We start from the raw sequence: 22,135 nt of genomic DNA on the forward strand, positions 1-22,135 counted from the left end.
AAAAGGAGACAACCCCTTAAATTACTCTAAAGATAGCAAGAAACATTAAGGCCATTGCTCTAATGGCCTGTTCCTGCTGATATGCTAAAGCAAAGCTTGTTTGAGATGTGTGTTTTCTTTTACCCTGGCAAATATGCAGTTTCAGAAGACAAATAAAGGCTGTGGAATTAAAAGACTATACACATGAGCTGTCTACGAAAACTTTGTACCAGCATCTTAAGCCACAAGACAGGGAGGTATGTCATATTCAAACAAACAAGACAAGTAGCAATAATTATGGGTCTAAATGGAGAATCTAGTGATTGAATATTTGAATCAGAGGCTGAGGACACCATTTCTGTCTAGAAGAGTCCATGTAGCAACAAAATGTTGATCTTATCCCTTTCACGTTACAGAAATCTCCTAGACCACTTGTGCTCAGACACATTGCCCTTCCAGCAGGGCGATTAAAGTCACTGATGATACTATGTGACTGAGACTTTCTCCAGTTGCCTAAAGAATGCTTCACCTGCCCCTCTTGTTTATCAGATGGGATGTAGCAGATACCCATTGCAGCATCACCTGTGCTGGTCTGTCCTCTGATCCCTACCTACCAGCTCACCGCTGGCTCATCACCTGTCCCAAGGCAAAGCTCCATTCGTCTGATTTGTTTATACAGAGCTCAAACTCTCTGCCATCCCTGATCACCCCTGTCTTTCCTGCATCCTTCCATTGCAGCACTCCAGTCATGAAAGCTATCCCACCACATCATCATGATCCTAATGGGGTCTTGGCTCTGCAGCTGTGCATAGACTGTCCTTCTGCTTGTTCCTCCTGCTACATGGATTTGTGTGCAAGCAATTGAGATGGGTCCCAAGTTGTGCTGCCTTTACAGGGGAAGTGCGAGAGCCTGCCCTGTTATGCTGTCTCCCAGACACATCTGCTCTGCCTCTTGTGCCCTCACTTTGCTCCAGGTTATGGTAAACCTCCCCGGCATACCTCATGTAAAGCCCTCCCTCTTTAGGTTGGGAAATCTGTTTGCAAAGACACCCTTGCCACACTTTGTCAAGCATACCACATCCCAGCTCAGTAGCCCTCACTGTGACTGTGGTGACAGAAGCCAAAGCCCTGCCTGCGATACCAGCCAAGCAGCCAACCTGTGACACCCTGGATGATTCCACTTCTTCTTAGGCATTTCCCTCTCTCACTGACAGGACTGAGGAGACACCACCTGCCCCCCTTGCCCTTCGCCCTCATCCCCAGTGCTCTGTCGCCACCCTTAATGCGCTACAGGTTACTTCCAGCAGCATCACTGGTGCTCACACGGAAGATTAGCAAGGAGTAATAGTCCAAAGGATGAAGAAGCCTATGCAGCACCTCCAGAACTTCCAGACTGGTTGCCAGATTGCTGCCTTCATCTTCATAGGAGGGAGTTTGCTGTAACTATCACACTGCTTTTACCCTTCATGCAGACACTAGGTTGAGGCTCAGCTGCCTCTGATCCCATGTCTGATTTGTGCAGATGGTCCCCAGCTCAGCTTGCGTCTGATACCAGCGCTCCTGCATTCATGTTCAGTTGCTGCTTGCCACAGGGACTTGGGAGCCGACCTTACCTGACAGTATACAAAAGTGTTTGCAGTAAGAGCACCAGTATTTGCAAAAACCAGCATCTATGCTTGGGGAGGGGAGTCTGAAGGTCTTCAGTCAACTACCTTCAACAGCACAAACAAAGATAGATATGGAAATAGCACTGTATTTCACATCACAAAACATGGGGCCAGTACCAGTAGTAGTTTTAGGCCTTCCTTGTCCCTCTCACTACCTAAATTTATTAATCAGATGGAAATAAGGTGACTTAAAAATTATCATGGAAGGGGAGCAGACAATCAGACATTTGCTGAGTTCAAAAAAAACACTGTTCGCAAGTAGCAGAAGAAAAGAAACAGAGGAAGAAGGGGCTGTATGGGTAGTGTCTACTTTTAATAAACTTGCTAAGGAATATGTGTCAGCACAGGGCATTTTAGCAGCCACAACAGATGTAGCTTTAAAGCAAACAAACAAGTCTCTGCTCGTTTCGCAATAAAAAGTTTTTAGAAGGATGCAATCTGAAACAACCCTAAGGAAAACAAGAAAAAAAGCAAATCCAAAGCTGAATAGCTCTAGACCTAACACTGCATGTCTCCCTACTTTCTATATTGCTGCAAAGTTCTAACAAGTCTTTGTCTTAAAAGTTATTTAAACTTGTGCAGAAGGTTCATTAAATATGTGAAAACTCTTCTTGAGGTCTAGAATTCCTGAGCTCCCCTGCAATGACTAAGTCTTTCACCTTCATTTTTGTTCTTTTGAAGCAGAAAATTAACTTGGGAAAAGCACAGAGGAAGCGATCCTTCCTTACCAAGACTCAAAATGCTCGTGGAAAGGAATATGAAAGAGGTATTAACCCACAGAGAAAAGCAGAAGTACCTACAGCAGAGGAGTATCAGTCCTTTGAAGATTGCACGCTATCCAGATCCCATGTGAATGTAAAAATGAATACTTTTATGATTCAAGTAGGAAAAGATGCTCAACTTTCTCTTAAAGGTATAGCGAAGGTCATTGATTAGTATTTCCACCAAATACTGTAAAAACTGCATTGTGATCATCGACAAAGACGAGTTGTTTCAACAAATGCAGTAAGTTTCAAATTAAGTGCTGTAAATTGATACATTTGTGGTATATGCCCATCACCAAGCATTCGAGAATGCTGACTAATGCCTGCATTTTCCATTTTAAAATGGCATGCGTTAAACAGGGCAAACCGTTCATTCTGCCTGCCTTTACATAACTGACACTGCAGGTAAAAGTTATCCCTGGAAATGACATCAGTAGAAAAGTATGATCAAGAAACGCCACCTGCTGTCTCTTGGATCACTGTTCCAAAAAGCTGCTGGAGTGCAAGGACACGCACAAACCTCATGTTTTGTTTTATTGCAGGAAGAATATCTGAATATGATAAACAGCAATCCCTTCCTACATAGCAGTACCCAAAAGAGCCCTCAGATCCTCATCTGAGCTACTTACTACATAAAGTTTTAAACAGTATTTCGTACAGAAGTCTCTTGCAGTGAAAGCTAGAAAAAAATTCAGATTCACTTTGAAATGCAAACACCTTTATTTTTTTTTTTTAACAGATTGATCACCAAAAAAAAAAAAAAAAATCTATTAATTGAATTTCACAGTGTTGTCTGTTGTTGAGCACAAAGTTCATCCTTGATTAAAGGTCCATATAAGCAAAGTAAAATTAATTCACTCGCTGCAATAACATAGTGCACATCCTGTTCTCTGAGGCTGTCTCTAAGAAATGCTAAGAACCCAGCCCTTGACATTCCAGCCACTTTGGCCCGGCAAAACCCCTAAGTATTTGGGTAACTTCAGACAAGTTTGGCTTCCTGATCCTGGGTGCTGAGAAACCAGAAGCCAACCACATCTAAGTACACTAAACCAAGCACACGGCTGAAGACTCTTCTGCACAAAAGCCAGTGCGCTCAGGACGTTGATGCACCAAAACATAAATTTATAAATACACGTTGAATTCCAGGCTTTCCTGATTAACAACTGCAACTCGTAGGAAACAAATTAGACTGTTTGAAATCAGCTGCGTATATATTAGAAGTTGCTCTTTTCTCCTATCTTTTTTCCTAAGGGAGGATGTTACCAGTCTTCTGCACCACTTCCGGAGCAATGCTCAATATTAAAATGTTTAATTGACTGAATTTTGTGTGTGTTTCTTTCAGTTTACCCTTTAACACTTCTTGGCTCCCTGCTTTCTTTTTCTACTGAAATATTGTTAGTTATTTAAGGGCATCCCCCTTCTCTCTCAAGATAAAGAAACAGTGTTTCTTTAAGGCAAATGACTGACTTAATGGTTAGCTTGAGTAAATCAGCCTCAAGAAAACAAGTAGTCAAAAGAATGCAAAACATCAGCTATATTGACAATTATAACAGAAGTTATCATTACTTCAGCTGCAGATAGGATACACCCTCAGTCAGGAACATAACCTAACAATTCAGATTAAAACAAACATGTGCATCTCATTCCTAGGATGAACTAACTTCTTGCAATTAATACAGCTTTGAAAGTGACAAATAAGGAAATTAAACAGAATTGACCTTATATATTTGCTATGTAACAGGCTATATGGGTCAAACTATCTTCTATTGTTTATAAAAATGTAGTTTTACATCAAACAGTTGTCCTGATAATACTGAGTAAACTGAAGAGTAGTTCACTCCTTTAATTTTTTTGAAACTAATCCTTGCCACACTGCAAGCAGGCTTTACAAATCCTGAATCAGATTTATTTGTGGAGAAAAGACTGGGAGCTACTTAAGGGCCCATATTTTATTGGAAGTGTTGAAAAGATTCCCAGCTGAGGGAAAGAAAATGGTTACAATTAAAATACTGAATTACACATTAAATTATGTGCTACAAAATATTACAGAACAAGTAATTAGCTGCGTTCTTAGACTAATGTATGCAGCACTTTAAGCTACACAACCACTCATAAAAAGCGTGCACACATTTCACAAAAATGTGATACAAACTTCAAATTCTTCTTCACTTACACTTGCATGAGATTCCATCCACTGCGTAACAGCTTTGTGCATTTTATTGTTAGCAACACATTGGTGACAGAAATGAGTTACACTGTTAGAACGTCAGAAGGAAAACTCTGACCTGCTGTAGCCACTTTTCCTTTGATGGCTGAAGATGTGTTTCTCCATGGATGGGGTCTTGTTTCTTCACAGTGACTCACTCACCGGCTTCAACAGTTTCACATAGCATGCACCGATTCATTCACAGAAATAATCCTTTCAGTTCTGGCACTTGCTTGAGGGGAAGAGAGACAAAATAAAAATAAAAAGAACAGAAGCCAAAGAACCCCTTCAAGTGAGACAACAACCAGTTGGTTACCATGCTACTTCCCATAGCATTTCAGTGATACCATTTGATAGGAAAAAAACATTCTAATATATTGCTTCTGAAGACAGATATTAAAGCAACAAAAGATGCTTGCTTTCCTCTGATTCTCTTGAGATGCACAGTATTTGAATAAACAGGTAAAGCACTTCCAGACTCTTATCCAGGCTCTGGACTGCATCTATCCTTTCAGTCAGAACATTACATCTGATGAAGACTGAATTTTCTTCTCAGGAACCACAGAAGTCAGGTCAGATATGCATAATATTTTGTTCATTTCCATCACGACGTTTGGCATAGGAAATCCTGATTTAAGTGCCTGAGGAAAAACTTCACGCCATTCTATCACTCCATTTCTGAACAACACACAAATACCCACTGTCATGGCTTGTTTTTAGCAAAATTGAAACATGGAAGCTACATGATCTGTATTTAAAATGCAGTTTCACACAAACAACTTAAACAATTGCTCATTGTGGAGGAGGGGAGAAGACATTTTATTTCAACGGCTTCTAAGAGATGCAAACAGCAATTCAGTTTGCCATCAAATATTGAACTATTCCAACAATAGATTTGACTGAAGCGGTTTAGCAGCCTGATAGCCCAATCGCTTCTGATTTAAGAGCTTTGCAGGGGTCTTCTTTGAACTAGGAATCTGAAAAAGCATGTCTTCCAGTGTGCACATGGTTATCTGTCCCGAAGTTTGTAGTTTTGTATAAATATCTCCTAATTTGGCAGAAAGGTTGGGGTTTTCTTCCATCTTTTCCCTGACAGTAGCCAGCTAAGGAGGAGAAAATGACAGACTGTTACAGTTCAGCAAGTGAAGATCTCATTCAACCACCATATTGAAGAGAAGCAATCACTCAAAGCCAAAAAAAACCAAAAAAAAAGGTACACAATGTAAGATATGTGTCTAATGCAGTGACTCATAAGAAGAGGATTTCACGCAGCACACATTATACGTGCACTGGATACCTATTAGAAAGAGTTTATTAGATTTAAAACTTCCTCAAAGCTGTACAGTCCTAGTACAGACTAACAGAATTATTTTCTATTTAAAACCAGGAAATGTAATTGCTTCCTGGAATCTACTTTCCAGATCACCACAATTCTAACTATTATTATGTATCAAATTAAACGTACAGTACAGTACAAATCAATAAAAGTCAGACTATAGAACACTGAGAAATTCTGTATGCCATACACAGAGTATGAGCTCAAGTATAAGCAAATATCTTAAAAATGGTTATTGATCAATAACCTTTTGTGGAAGGAATGCGTTAGAACTAATGCTTAGTCTTCTTAGGGACTTACAAGTTTGCCAGACAAAATCAAAATACAACATTGACACATGCAACGTTTATTGCAATGAATTTACAAAATGAAATGCTGCTTAAAAAAACTTCTTTTCAACACACCCCCCTTCTACCTGGTATTTGTTATTTTACCTATCAGTTTTTCATTTTGTTTAATAGGCAGAAGTGAAAGGCTAAGTAATTATTAACACAGTCTTAAAATATCTTGTTCCATAGACATGTTCAAAATTAATACACTAATAGGTTTCAGGAAAAGCAGAAGCAATGCTGCCAAACTGACAGGGGTACATATGTGCTCTGAAGGAAGCCTTCTTGGTGATCAACACTGTAAAAGCTATTTTTTATAGTAAAATAGCAAAAGCTATTATTTCCCATATCACACTTCTCTGTATTAGCAGGTCTTTGCAAATATTACCAACCTAACAATATCACTGTGATCGGAACTTTATTCTCATTTTTACGTCAAATGAAAATAGCATAGAAGGCAAGGGATTAAATTATTTAATGCCAGTAGGGAACGCTTCATCTACTTTCAGATGAAATTTGAGCTTCTGAGAGCAAGATCCACAATAAAACAGAGAATTGGACATCTAAGTGCTGCGTCCAACAGCACAGAAAGCCAACCAGCTGCTTCGGCATCTGAATGCACCAGAACACAAACAACTTTAGTAGGGTGAACTCAGGCACCTGAAGTTCTGTAGCTGAACCACCATCATCATGTCTCAGTCAAGCACCGTGGACCTTCTCTCATTACTTTATACTTACCACCTGCTCACAAAACTCGATTTTTTTCACAAAGGGAGAAGGATCTTCTTCCACTGCTGCCTCTAAGATCTTTATTGCTTCTTCTAACAAACCAGATCTGAGCTGGACAAGAACCTTAAAAATAAAAGAAAACCACACCAAATGAATAGTACTTATCAACAAAATGCAAATCTTAATAAAAGTGTTTGAGGAAGACATGAAGCAAAGCAAGACAAAATACATTTCTATATGCTGTGCTGATAAAAATCCATTCATCATGAAGAAAGCAGAAAGAATGATCAATTTCCACAGATGATTGGTTTTTTTCCACAGCTGGGACCTGGAAAGGAAGGGTGAGCTTGAAGGCAGAGCTCCTCTGATGGAGCTGCATTAGTTGTTCTTGAATAAAGTGTTTTTTTCCATAGCTTATAGAGGTCACTTACAGAGTACATGCAGTAGACCTTCTCTCAGGTTGTAGACCGTGCAATTAGAGAAAAAAATTGTTGTATGTACATATGTGGTTAAGGTTCATAGGGCTGAAGGAGGTCTGAAGTGGGCAGAGCACAGCTAAGGATGGCGTTTACTTGGAGCTGTGGTTTTTAAAATCTCTTGTAGAAAGAAAGCAAAAACACATAATGTCATTAAGTACAAATTGTTCACAGATCTATACTCACAGATGTAGGACTGGTCTACTTTCCATTACCATCTATGGTAGGAAGTGATTTTAAAAATGGGGGGAGGGTGTTAACAGTTCAGAATGTAACTCTAACAACTGACAGAAATTGTCTGTTGGCTCAAAAACAAGCTCAGCGACAGTAGTGATACATGCCTGTGTGACCAAGTTTCTGGCCTTCGGTTACTTTGCACATGGGAGTTTTTTTGTCCAGTATAGCATACTTTTCTGCAAGACTCTAATACAAAGCAAGCATACTTACTTTAAGATTACTGTATAGTTTGTTCTCTGTTTTCACTATCTGGGAACAATAAAATTTGGCTTGCACTACATCATTCTAGGAAGGAATTATAAAAAAATATGGTTAAACATGTGTGACATGCTTTCACAATAAAAGTCAAAGAAAAATCACAGTCTTTCACAACTTTTCAATGAATCACAAACCAGTATCAGCATAGAACCCCTCCACCAAGACTCATAGACTCTAAACAGCGTCCAGCCTGTGAGAGGACCACCCCACGCTGGAGTTTCCACGTCATCTGGCTCTTTAGTGCATCAGGCAGTACTCCCTGCCTCAAATCACCAAGGAAAGGATGCATGTAACCAACACTGAGCATGACAGCACCTAAAAGATAAAAGATCTAAACACATGCTCAGTTTGGCAGACGTCAGAGTACTTAAATGAAGTGCAACATATATTAGTGTGGGTATTTATCCTGCCCAGAAATTTTAACCTTTTGGACATACACATTTACAGTACTGTATCTATGCCATCAACTGATTTGTATAGACAGTAAATGTTACACTGACATTTACTAGAACAACCACTGTTACTTGGGATCAAGAAACATTTTACTCACAGCAAGACGTACTGTCAATGATCATGCAGCTAAAGGAATAGTTAATGTGGAGCATTATTCTGTTTGCAAAATAAGAATTTTAACTATTACATAAAGCAACAGCATCAAGGATATTTCATCTTGTTCAGAGTTTTTTTTTTTTTAACTTCAATGCCAATGAGAAGCCCTGTCATGCCATCATGCACATGAATAAATTAATTTCAATGATGCTATTCTTCAGTGTCTCTGTTCACAGACACAGCACAAAAAAAGGCCACAGAGTGCATAAGAAAATTTTAACAATTCTACTTCATTCATTCAAATCCATGAACAACATCGAATTGGTAGCTCTTACAGTGCCTCTGACTTCTGTTTAGACATGAAACAGATGAGGTTCAGAATTTCCTCAACCTGTATACACAACGTAATGGCAGAGGAAATACTACTGCCTTAGAGCCTCTTTGTATCAGTGAAAACCTCCCCCTGAAGAAACATGTGGCGGAGAAAGACAGGCCATCTCACAGGCAGAATGGCAATGCACTTCATAGCCTTTGAGTTTGCCTCCCAGGATAAACATTTTAAAGAGATAATTATGCAAATATTTTAAATTATCATTTTAATTCTACTTAAAGGAAATCATCACTAAATTGCAGTATCTGCAGGACTGGGTCCACGGTTACATCTAACCTGCTGGCCCAACTCTCTTTCATTTTCTAAAAACATTTTATATAGCATTGTCACTAGCACAAAATGCCTGTGCATTAGACTCAAGACACATGTTTAGATATCAGGATTTCCACATTCACTTTCTGTGGGAGCTGCCTACAATCCTACTCTTTCAGGGGCCTCAAGGTTCTAGTACTTGAAGTAGATCAGTCATCAGTACATAGATCAGTCATCCTTCCTCTACATTAGCTTCCTTTCACTGACTATCTTACTACAATAAAACTATAAAGATTCAGGCACAAATTAAAACAAAAGGTACTGTACCTGCTTCAGAGCAGTTGCCACAGCAAAGCAGAGTGCTCGCAAAGGTAATGTGTCGCCTTTTAGCTGTGCTTCTTCAAGCAGTTTCGCAGAGATTTTGCAAGACTCTAGGTTGTCCTGCATAGAAATTTCAAACCTAAGTTGCACTTGTTATTCTTGTGATCTGAAAGGACTGTAGGCAATCACATTCAGAAGGCATTCAGAAGTCAACATACTGTAACATCACCAAGGCAATCCATATCTGAACCCAATCAAGCAGATTCTGTGCAGCACTTCTTGAGAAACACAACATTAAAATATGATATTCAAAGCTACAGAGTTCAGAAAAAGGTAAAAATAATTTCCGTTATTTTAACAACTACACCTTGCCCTGTTTTGGCTTCCATAAGAGACAAAACAACCCCGGCAGTATGCGAAAACCAACAGACACTTTCCACTTTCCAATCATTCTGAAATCAGGAAGAAAGCTGATTTTTTGTCCTTACTTTATTCTCAAAGCTACATTAGATAGTTAATGAAAATCAATGTTTTGTAAGCATTGAACTGCTCAGCACCATTACACTAAAGAAATCTGTGTATGTGCAAATTTGAGCACTCAGCAATTTTTAGCCTCTCTTATGGATTAATATGACAGATTAGACATTTGCCTGTTATCCAACACAGAAAGCTTCCATTATTGCTGAGACTATTTTCAATAGGAGTCTATAGTTAAAGACAATGAGTTTACCTGTGTGTTACCACACAAACCACCAACTCTCAAAAACAACGTTCCTCACACTAGAAATTATGAGTAGAGCTGACTGGACCCCAAACAAAATAATACCCCCCAAACTTAAAAGCTGGCGGCAGGAAGGTTTTGTAACAGCTGGTACCAGCAATATGGATAAGAGCCTTCATATTCCTTCCTAGTATTTGGTGTTGATTTTTGTTCCTACTGTTCAAAGTGGCATTCCTGCAAAATACTAGCCGTGATTTAAGGGATAGGGTCATGCTTTGGGTGTTTAAGGGATGCTTTTCCATGCCACTGCTGTATGGTCTGCACAGCTTGTGAAAATACCTTTTAAACCACATGAGAAACCTGGTGTTTAAAACTTGTTATTTGAAAATTTAGAAACATTCTGACCACCAGAAGATTGATTATTATTACATAAATGTTTTGTTGTCATCAAAAGGCCTATAGCCCTTTCCTGCACAAAGGACCATCTGTTACCTTAGAGGATACCAGTGCTTTACAACGATTTAAAATATCCCAGAGGATGTTTACAGTTGTTTACAGTTGACCTCTAAAACACTTCTGTACAAAGATTAAACATTAATTCCTTTGCAATAATCTGAACTTTAAGCCTTGCACATTTTTCTGTACTGGTCTCTGGCATGATCGTTCAAAAGAAACCTAGAATTAACCTGGTAAAAATCCAGTATGGCTCTTAATGATATCAGCACCGTTACTTCCACTACTCAAGTAGTGCATCTTGAAGATATTTCCCTTCAAGATTTTTTCTGAAGTTTCTTATGTTGCGTCACAAGCAGAAACACTTTTGAGCTTCACAGTTTCTCTTCCTACAACTAACAGCTGAATCAACAGATTAATCTTGAAAGAGTTCCACCTAATCCTCTTTAGTGCATAAAGGGTTAATACAGCTTATTCCCTTATTCATAGTATTTTATCTTAATGAAAAAAAAAACCCACAAATTTATTGTGGCTGTTAAAACAACCAGGTGACAGTTTAGAATAATTTCCCCTGTATTTTCATCAATTCGTTAAACAAGTAATGATGGGCCAGATTCTCTACTGAAAACACAGGTAGGGCCAGAAGTAGTAGAAAACAGAAGTCTCAGGAACCTCTTCCAGTTGCACATGCCATAGATGCAAGCCTTCTGACGGCAGGCCACGGAAAGAACCATGTAAAGATTTTATGAAGAAGCTACAACAGAGGGTGTAAAGGATACCTCAGAGAAACAATGTGGGTTTCTGTGAAAGCCTTTACCTAAACAGGCAGAGTACAGACCAAGAAGCAACCTCGAAGTGGTGAATATTGCCTTAATGGATGCTAGTAGCAAACACCAGCTTATAAACTTGGGTTGTAGTATAATGTTAGAATCATTGTACATTCATAACTTTCAAAAAAAAAAGGTGCCTTCTACGTAGAACCGATAACATCCCAATCTCTAGCCATTTTTAACAGCAGACAACTTCCACAGCTCTTTCTCAGCTCTGTCTACTGCCCTCCACTCTCCAAACACCAAAGCCATATGGCTATTCCTAGTTCCCCTGACCTGAAGGCAGCCCTGATTCATTAGAACTGAGAATTTCAGAAACACCACATCACTTACTGCTGAGCTACCATTTTAGGCCAACTCCTTTTTATCATATATGCACTCAGTTTCATTGTATGGTTAACTGAGAAATTTGTGGAAGTTTAACCTATTGGTATATTTTTCCCTCAGCTAGTGTCTTTCTTCCTAAAAACACGGGGAAATTGAACAAGAGTTTCCTACTTAGTTTGGGAAGGGCCTATGTTACTATTTCAAATGCAGAACTGATTCAAATCTGTAGAGGAAGATCAAATCAAAAAGTTTGGGGATCTCACTTTGCTACAAAAAGGAAACAGTTCTAAGGAAGCACTCGTAGAACCCTATGTAGCCTAGTTTCTTACTGTGTTCGTGCTCTTTTTCCCTGAGCTAAAAATACAGTTAAGCTCAAGGGGCAGACTGTCTCTCACTAAAGGCAGTCGTTTAGGCTTTCCTGCACTCAGCTGCCCATTTTCATCAGGCATGTAGGAAAATATTACCTTTGAGAACTCTAATCCTTCTCAAATTTGAGTGCAATTACAGAAATGGTTCAAGGTTACGTGGAGGGGAGGGGAGAAACGGATGGGAGATGTCTGATAAACAGAATATATCATCTATATGCCTTGTTTCTTAAGGAAGCCAGACTATAAAACCAATATTGAGGCTCAAGCACAGAGTCTGAAGAGATCCAGAGATCTCAGAGAAAGAATACTATCAGCTACTCAAAGGCTGTATGAAATTTGTTCCTTAGTGCTTATGTCCATGTAATTTTTTAGGGATTTGCTTTGTGACATTAGTTTGTATGGGAAGATATATACGTGCACCATATCATGCACAATGAAGCAATTTAGGACTTAAATATATCTAAAACATTTGGTCTAGACAGAAATCATGACTGGGAACATATGGAAATTTTTAAATCCAAAAAAAAGAAAGACGTAGAGAAGGCATTTCAAATACTTTTTCATCGTGTAAATTGAAAATACTTACCAGTTTGTAGCATATTGCAAATGCAAGCAGATAGGTTTCTTTGTTGAAAGGTATACCTTGTTTTTTCATTTCTACAAGAACTTCAAAAGCACCTATAAAAAATACATTAGTGTTATTCACTTCACAAATTTAAGGCTGTACTTTTAGTCACTGGGGGAAACAACAATCAACATGGTATGAGCTTAGTAAGTCTATTTCAAAATAAGACTGTCAACTGAAATCTTTTTTGTTTCTTTTAAATTAATCCATATGAAAAATATTAATTTAGGGTCAGTTGCATGTAAATATTTCTTCCCAGCAAGGAATTTTTCAATCGCCTTACTGTTCTATTATTTTCACACAAATATAAAACTAAATTCTAGATACTTGACAAAGCCACTTGCTTGCTTTCTGGGCAAACAGGGAGAATGCCTTTTAAACACATGATCCACCATTTCAGGCAAACTATCTAACAGCTCCTCAATAACACACATGCTTCATGACACCACAACACTGCATTCAGACTCTGATCTATTTATTTTTACAATGGTGCAGTCTCAACTTTTAAGACAACTGCTGGACTTAGATTTGCCTAACATCAAGAGACCAAGAGCTGCATGTACAACAAATTTCAAATAAAGGGATTTGCTTGAAAAACTTACTCCATGCTCAATTTAAGATTTTCTATGGAAAGTCTTTTCAGCCAGGTCAGATGATTCCCCTTATCCTCACAAAGGGCCAAACTGATTTGAAGCATTTGACTTCAATATTGCAGTAGCCAATCTCTGTGGGTGCACTAGTAAGACAAACTGAGAAAGACTACGGTCTGGTTTTGTTATCAAAGGAGAAAGGGTACTCTTCCCTCTTCTGACACAAATGCAGAACTGACAAAAAATTGTTGAAGAACTTACTGTTCCGAAAAACACATAAACCAAACTTTGAATAGAGAAAATAAAAAGCTATGGGAAATTACAAACCAGAGAGAAGTTAAGCACTCAGAGAAGAGGGTTTAGGAAACAAGCCCCCCTGGATAATCACAATTCTGTGCAAATGAGAATGGTAAGAATATCATTGGAAGTACAAAACAAATACAGCCTTCCATTTTTATTACACACTACAGTGCAACCCATTCATGTCTACGCTGATTTACATGATGTTTGGCCTTCTAAAACCATAAACCAATCAACAATATTAATTAAAAAAAATATATTTATATGAACACACACACACACACACTCACACTGAGAAGCGTTCTCCTCAAAATGCATTTGCCTTAGCAAACACAGTACTTACTTTCAAAATGGCCCTTTTTAAACAGCATAGTCATCAAAATATGGAATGATGTACTCTCTGAGAAAAAACCACGCAAATTCTGGAGAAGAAACATATAAATAGAGCAAGTGTAAAGAAAGTTAGGACAATGAGCATCATTACTGTGCACAGCATTTAGCAGGTCTTCCTACTGGAATAAGCCACATCTTCACAAGTTCAGCATTTAACTCTCTGGGTTCCTTGATTGTCCTGTCAAGTAACCGCTAAAACACCAGTGACTCAGTATGGTCAAAACCTCACTATAATTAAAAAGAAATTGCCCAGAGATTCTCACTATCTTTTTTTTTTTAATGACAGATTGTGACCTCTAAGTTAATGCAAGCAGAAGTCACTGACTAATGACAACTCTTAAAATCTCAGCAGAAATACAGCTTACAGATGATTAACCATATCTTTGCATTAAAGTACCAAGAACATGAAACTGAAAGAATTTTTTGCTAATCACAATATCAAATGAACATATCAGCACAAGGGCTTGAGCAATGACAAGCAGAGTAGCAGAAGAAAGAGCAAGTATATTTTACATTTCATTTCTATCACACACTGTGTGGGTAATAGCCAAATAAAATGTCAGAGGTATTAAGTCTAATTTCTGCAGCAAATTCTGAAGAAGTGGTACTGTATCTTACTATCCATCAGTTCCTAAGTCCTGCAAGTACTGCAGAACCTGTCTTAATAACACAGACCTTGATCAAATCAAAACAACACACACATATGCTGTTAGACATGCCCAATTTAAGAACAGTAGCCCAAGCATGATCTCTCCCATTTCTGGCTAGGCATATCTCATGCCTTAATGAATTAACATAATGATTAACAATGACTAACAATGAATTAACATTTCCACTGGTCGCCAGAGATTTTTGAAGACACACATTATTGCACAGAATATTCTTAATTTATTATACACTAGGCACGATTAACAACTTGTCATAGCATTGTACAGAAGTTCAAAACCAAGCCGTTAATTTTTTTCAGCACTAAAATAGCCAAGTTCCTGACATGATGAACATCATACCACCTCTACGTTGTTCAGAGGGAGTCTGAAGTACAGAGTAACATGATAAATCTATTGGTGCAAATAACCCAAGGAAGTGTTCATTTCCAAGAATGATCTAATGCAACACAGGATGCAGCAAAACACGCATCAGCTGTGTTCATTTGAGGAATTATTTTTTAATTAATACTTTTTATCCCAATGATGCAATTATACAGAACTACAATAATAAAGTTCAGTCAAACTAGCATTTAATTTTCTTTTAATTATTGTTTTGCTATTTTAAAAATAAAAACCATGTAACCTGCATCCTTACATTAATGTCATAGACATCCTTGCTACTGCAACACATATACTTCAAGTCTATGAGCCCACGCAAGGCTCATGTGCAGCATACTAATTACACATATTGGACTAATAATAATATTTCAAAATATAGAGGGGAATTACCTGATCTTTGATAAGTTCTACTGCAGGTCTTTCAAGATCCAGCTCATAACATAGCCTCATAAAGAGGGGCCCAAATTTAAAATTATGTAAGGCTGTGATTCCATTCTGTTCATGGTACCTATTGGACAGGTTGAAAAAAAGTTAATCACACAGGGCATGGAATTTGTCAAGGGAAAACAGTTTTAAATAGACAGTAAGATCTGAATGTCCAATGACAGAGGCACACTTCACCTGCACCAGCCAATGACATTTAGATAACAGGAGACTAATTTTACGGGAAAAATACTGTTTTGATCAAACTAATACATTAAGTAGTAATATGTAACCTCTTCTATTTCTAGTAAAGTAACCTGCACTGGATTAGTAATAGAATGAGTCTCTGCCACGAAAATTCTCAGCTACTTTACCTTCCATTCACAGAGCAATAGCACAGGAAGTTGCAGCAGTCTATTTTAGCTGCAGTACCTGCTGAAATACCTCATCTTTTTCTCTCCAACACTAAAAATGTCAATAAAAATATAAAAACGAAGTGTTTCACTTTTTTCTTTATAGCTCCTACATTGTAATTGCTGTGAAGGCTTTCATTCACAAAACTTTCTGACCTGCCACTGCTGGGTCCAGACTAGTTTATAACCAGTCATGTCTTAGCTGGAAAATGCCACTGAACGCACCACTATCTCTTAGCTGAGAGATGACGTTTCTATCTGGGTCACCATTCATTCTGCATACAGTAGCAAACCACTTTGCTCCTGTAGCTTGGCTCTGCTTTGATCTAAGAGTCTCTGAAGAGTTGGAAGATCCAAAGCAAATAAAAATGCAGGGGTAAAAATACAAGGAATTAAATATGCATATAGCCACTGAATTAGAGCAAGCACTCAGCTGCAGACATAACCTGAGATGATCTAATAAAAGCAAAAAAATACAGATAGAGAAGAGCGTTACCTGGATTTTTAAAAATACCTGTAAATAGCTTTTCTGGCTAGTTCCACATCCGATGAAGTCTGACATAAATGCAGTAAATTTTTTAATTCATTTTTGAGAATCATTCCATTTTTCTTTAGTTTTTCTTTAATACTTTTAAAATATGGATCTGAAAGTAAAACACATTATAGCAGCAGTCTACAGACAATTCTGTTACCTGTGTTGCATACTTGGTACCTGAAACATGGAGATTTAATGAAGCAGAAAGCTTTTGTTTTTCACCAAGAAAAATGCATAAAGCTTTTCACAGACAAGCATCCCTACGCATCCCCAAGAAGTCATGTTAGACTTGGAAAACCAAGAAGATGCTTATTGTGAACTTAATTTCATTGTCTTATGGAATATCTCAGCTAATACAAAAACGTTAAAGAGGAAGTTTTGTAAGTGACATTTTCTGCCTTATCTTCTTTTTTCAAAAAGCACGCAAACAACAAGAACAATCCTATTCAGCATTCAAATAAGCATAAGAACTTCTACTCAACACTGTTTGTACAGAAAATTTAAATTCCTTCAGAATTGATGCAAACACAAAGAGTCTCATATATAATCTATGTATTTCTATACATATCCATAAACTTAGTGTTGCTTCCCTTCTCCCACCAAAAAAGAGGTTTCTCTTTTCAGCATATTTTCCTATGACAAAGCCAGCACAAAGACAAATCCTCCATTTGGTAATCTCAAGGCTCTGATTCAGACATACACAAGGTTAAAATCACATGTAGCACCTGGCAGCACCATTCCTCTAAAGGTGCTGCCCCCTGTCTTGGGCAGGGAAGTGAACTTTTTGTAGCATTTGCTGGGTCACTGTTGTTTCCAAGCTAGTGACCTACACAAGAGGTGCAAGGGGATCACCCCAGAAAAGAATGTATTCAGCTACTTGGGTGCTTATCTCTTGCTAAATGCAAACACAAGTCCCTACTCAAGACTGAGATGCAGGGCTGAATCCTGTGAAATCAGAAGAATGTGTATATATATAAGTATGCATATATAATGGTTGTGATGCGTTCAAAGGTGTGCACAGATTTAAAAAACACCTGGGATCCGAACTGCATTTGTAAAGAACACAGAAGAGTTCTATAACTACTGTAAGTAATTGTTTAACTGCTGTAGTAATAGTATAACTATTATAGAATAGTTATTGCTGTTTTTTCCATTTCTAAACCAAGTTTATTATTAGCCCTAATTACTTCTTTTCATCTTTCTAGTATAGGACTAAGCACCGAGTACAGAAACCGGGTACACATACACATAAATAAGTGCTTAGCACGTTGTTTTCATCAGTTCTCAGAGGCTACTATTTGTACAAAACAAAAGGGTCAACTGTAACCTGTAAAGCCAAATATTTGGCTTCTACAAACCTGCTTTAGCAAGAGTGATTGACCCGTAGCAATAAATTCAATGTATCTCAAGTATAGGATGAATAATCCCCAATACGAGTAAGTCATCATCACAGCAAAATATAATAACGTTATGACTTGCCACTGCTAGATTTAAATTCTACTTCTACTTAATACAGAAAAACTGACACACTGACTTGATCTCCCTCTCTGTCTCAAATATAAAATTAACTACATCCTTTGGATGGATCAATTTGTATCACTAGAACACCTGCACATGATTAAACAGGTGCAGGAAATGGAGTTTTACCTACCTTTCCTTAAATATTATGGGCAGATTTATGTTTATATTTCTTAAAGAAATGAATTCATATACACTTTAAACAGCATGACAAAATCCCCACCAGAAAAAATCCAATGATCTTACTCCTTTGTTAGTTTGGAAAACCTGATTTTTTTTTCATATTCTGAGTATGCAGACGTCATCTGGAATTGGGTGTGCAACTGAAAACTTACTTCAGGTAAAAGGAACAAAAATCTAAAAGAATAGGCTAACTAAATTTACAGAGCAGATTAAAAGAGAATTACTGTCATAGACCTCTGGATAGTTTAGTAACTATTAGGCTTTGTACCACTTTCTCTGCTGATGATGTATTTGAAGCAAGATTTGTAGACTGAAACAGTATTTTCTATTAGACTATCTGACAAAGTCAGAAAAGCAAGAACACAACATTGCAGGTCTTATGCAGACATCTTGCAACTCGAAAACTTGAGGAACACGTAAGTAGTTGCTTTAAATGGTGTCAGCTGGTGTCATATTATGACTTTGACTGTCTTGTTTCCTAGGACTCATGCTAAAATTAAGAATGATGATTGTGAGATACATACTAATACCTTTATTGCCATGAACTTCATTTCTAATTGCCACTTTCATCTGCTGAAATTCTTGTAACTTAATATCATCTTCCGTTAGCAGATACCGCTTCCCTAACACAAGAAAAAAAGAGAAGGTTGAGTTTTACGTCACACTGTCTGTTTTAATACTACTGAACTTTGCTTTTATGAATTACTGCTGTTAGTTATTGTGTGATGCCAGACCACTGGCTGCAGGACATTAAAAAAAAAAAAAATGCAAAAATTGCAGTTGCTCACGTCACTGCCAAAAGAACACGAGCACTATGTCATGGCTTTCCAGAGTTAACGTCTACAAGAATGAAGAAATATATATTTGTTGGACACGCAAAATTAAAACTAGAGACACCATTCCTCTCCACCTAGCCAAGGTACAAGAGGATTCTGCACAATAAGGTCTTTCTCCCCTTTCATGCTTTTATAATGATTTGTCTTGTCATCTCTTTGTTCACCACAACTCACTAGTGGCACAGCTTCCTTTCCTCACATGTGCTGACCCTTCTATTGTAGAATGCATCATTCTGGAAGCTCCAAATGCAGTAGGAAGACAAAAGGAAAAAAAATCACAAAGCTTATTATTTGAATTGTATTAACACCCAGGACACCTAGTGAAGTTCTGGTGCAGTACAGACATTAAAGACAAGACAGTCTAGAATCTCAAAACACAACTGTACTGTGTTGTAAGCTCCTTTAAAAAAAGTGTCATGCAAATGCTATTTGTGAAGGTTTTGCTGTCACAAAACCAGCTCTCTAGGAGATTTTTATTTGTAACCAATGACTTTGTACCAGATAGTCACTGTCATAGTTTACTTTGTCACAATCTAATCTTTTAAGGTTTTGGCTTCTTAAAGAGTGATTCTAATTGTGGAGGGTCAAGTGCAAGCATTGACCTGAATTAGGTTATTTATTCTCCTTATGCATGTCCCTAGAAAAATGTAACAGGCCATGCAAATAGAAAACACTTGTTTTCTATGCAAGCAAAGCATGCTAATGATACATTTCATAAAACCTGAAGAAAAAAAAAATCCACTAAACGGCACCTTTAGCTATTAAACTTAATGGAAACAGTTCCAATGGATAAACAAATACACTTTATCCAGCATGAAACTGTCCTGGATCACCCTGCTCTTTACTTCCCACAGACCTTCTCATGCCATTTACTTCACAGAGACCTTCTCAGCTGGTCTAACACGGAAAGACTGTCCCTGCCCTGGGCCTCTTCGGAGCTGATGCGGGAATCATGCCGGTGCCTGGGGTGGCACAGGCGCACCATGCCGCATGGACACTCAGCAGTCACAGGCAGTGACTGGGGCAGCAGGATTTCACCCTTCTTGCACCCTTCAGTGCAAAACCAAGTAAGAGGGCCTCTGGAGATAAAGAAGGGAGATCGATATATTGGCTGGTGCATGCAGGTGGTGCAGGCCATCCTGGAGAACTTAACCAACCAACCTGCTCTACCTCAGATGTGCCACAACCCTCTGAAAGGAAGGTCCGTGAGGAGCAGTGGGCAGACCACCCCGCAGTGGGGATCACCACGTCTCTGAGGGGTCGAACAGAGCAACACCTCCACCGACATTGGCACAGCAGGCTGAGAGCCCAGTCGGGTCCTATGTCAAGGAGCGCTCTGCCATATGCCTCCTTTCCACGGGCCGCCATTTAGTTCTCTGGGCAAGGGAGCACCTTTGAAAGGCCTCTGAAGGCCAAGCATGGTGGTGGTGGTGGTGACAACCAGAAGGTGCAGCCCAGGGTCTGGATACCGTTGTAGTCCTCCCAGAATAAATACACGTTTGGGAAGCTGCATGTTTATTTTTATATTTTTTTTTAGCGGCTGGTATCCAGCCAGCGGCAAGCATGGGATAAACTGAGTAACGCTGCTGCCAACTCTGCCCACGGCCGCATCAACGGGCCTGCTGTGAAGCCCACCAGGAGCTCCTCGGCGCCCCCCTCTCCATTACTGGCGCTGAGAGGGGCACCCCCCGCAGGAACTACAACTCCCGTCAGGCACGAGGCTGCCGACGCTCGCCGGGCCTGTCGGGAGTTGTAGTACTCCGGTCGGACCCCCCAGCTGGCGGACATCCCCGGGACCCCGGCCGGGCACCCCGCCGCCCGCCCGCCGCCGCGCAGCCCGCCGTACCTCCAGGCGCGCAGCCCCAGCAGCCCGAGGCGGGCGGGCGAACGGCCGAGCGCCGCACCGCCTCCCGCACCACCCGCTGGGAGCCACCGGCGAGCACCGCAGCCATCTTACGCCCGGGCCTGCCGACTAAGGCAGCCGGGAGCGGGGCGGGACGCCTGCAGGCCGGCCCGGTGCCGCCCCTCGCTTCCTCCTCCCTCGGCGCCATGGCCGCCCCCATGCTCAGGCGAGGCGTGCTCTGGAGCGGGAGGGCCTTCGGCGCCGCGGCAGGTCGGTGGTCCCTTGGCGAGGCAGCACCGGGGGTGGCTACGGCGGCGCGGCGGAGGGAGTGCGCTGAGGGACAGTGCGGGCTGGGCGGGCGGCGGGCGGCGGGGGACAGGCCCTGGCGGGACGGGCCCTCGGGTCGCCGTGGTTGCCGCCGGCTGCGGTGGCCGCCGCCGTCGTGGGGAGCGTGAGCAGGGACGGGGTGCTGCGTGGAACTTCCCTCTCGCCTTTATACATATATATATATATATAATTAGAGACAGGTCTGGGAACGGCGTATCGCTAGCATGCGGTGTGGGAGAGCGTTCTTAATTTGTTTTTTTTTTTTTTTTTAATCGATGTTCCGCCTTGTTGACTTCATAGCTTGAAGAGAAGGCTCCCGGGAGACCTTGTAGCAGCCTTCCAGTGTCTGAAGGGCGCCTACAAGAAAGCAGGAGAGGGACCACTTACAATGGCATGTAGTGGCAGGATGAATGGCTTCAAACTGGTAGAGGGTAGATTTGGACTAGATGTCAGGAAGAAATTTTTCGTATGAGGGTGGTGAGGCACTGGCACAGGTTGCCCAGGGAAGCTGTGGATGCTCCATCCCTGGAAGTGTTCAAGGCCAGGCTGGATGGGGCTTTGAGCAGCCTGGTCTAGTGGGAGGTGTCCCTGCCCATGGCAGGAGCTTGGAACTAGGTGATCTGTAAGGTCCCTTCCAAGCTAAATCATTCTGTGATCTTAGGACGTACCTTTTTTGGGTCACGAGAAGCTACGCAGAGTTGTATGGAGGCTGCCAAATCCATGGCAGTAAAGTGTTCAGCAAAACCTCATAACTCAGGTGACAGAAGCGCAACCAAGACCGATCTTTTTGAAAAGCCACCTTTCCAAAAATCCTGATCTTTGGGAAGAACTGAACTCTGTAATGTTTACTTAAAGTGTGGTGATGGTGCGTAATTTTATTGTGCCTTTTCAGCTTCCCCAAGCAGAAATT

The 22,135-nt window shown here is 40.0% G+C and overlaps 2 protein-coding genes across 2 annotated transcripts in view; one reads left to right on the forward strand and one right to left on the reverse strand.

The window, feature by feature from the left end:
• Window positions 1-3,111: 3,111 nt before the first annotated feature.
• On the reverse strand, window positions 3,112-21,034 carry PTCD2 (pentatricopeptide repeat domain 2). The gene is made up of 10 exons (XM_074569531.1): window positions 20,902-21,034; window positions 18,750-18,842; window positions 16,498-16,627; window positions 15,538-15,655; window positions 14,052-14,130; window positions 12,780-12,871; window positions 9,501-9,614; window positions 7,934-8,008; window positions 7,020-7,133; window positions 3,112-5,719 (listed from the first exon to the last, which is right to left on the reverse strand). Exons 1-10 carry the CDS (start codon window positions 21,005-21,007, stop codon window positions 5,495-5,497), a joined length of 1,146 nt encoding a protein of 381 aa, XP_074425632.1. The 5' UTR covers window positions 21,008-21,034; the 3' UTR covers window positions 3,112-5,494.
• The window catches only part of MRPS27 (mitochondrial ribosomal protein S27), a 50,100-nt gene continuing 48,761 nt past the window's right edge, over window positions 20,797-22,135 (forward strand). The window contains exon 1 of the mRNA XM_074569530.1: window positions 20,797-21,168. Coding sequence (XP_074425631.1) covers window positions 21,105-21,168 — 64 coding nt within the window. The 5' untranslated portion in view covers window positions 20,797-21,104. The remainder of the gene's footprint in view (window positions 21,169-22,135) is intronic.

The sequence above is a fragment of the Larus michahellis genome, chromosome Z (assembly GCF_964199755.1).
Source record: "Larus michahellis chromosome Z, bLarMic1.1, whole genome shotgun sequence".
Lineage (NCBI taxonomy): Eukaryota > Metazoa > Chordata > Aves > Charadriiformes > Laridae > Larus > Larus michahellis.

Excerpts from the sequence above, each read along its gene's own strand:
- PTCD2 (XM_074569531.1), bottom strand. The coding sequence starts at position 21,007 with ATGGCTGCGGTGCTCGCCGGTGGCTCCCAGCGGGTGGTGCGGGAGGCG. Across the intron at positions 16,628-18,749 it reads TGAAGTTCATGGCAATAAAG|ATCCATATTTTAAAAGTATT; the intron begins GTATTAGTATGT and ends TTTTACTTTCAG. Across the intron at positions 7,134-7,933 it reads AACTATACAGTAATCTTAAA|GTTCTTGTCCAGCTCAGATC; the intron begins GTAAGTATGCTT and ends TTTATTTTTAAG.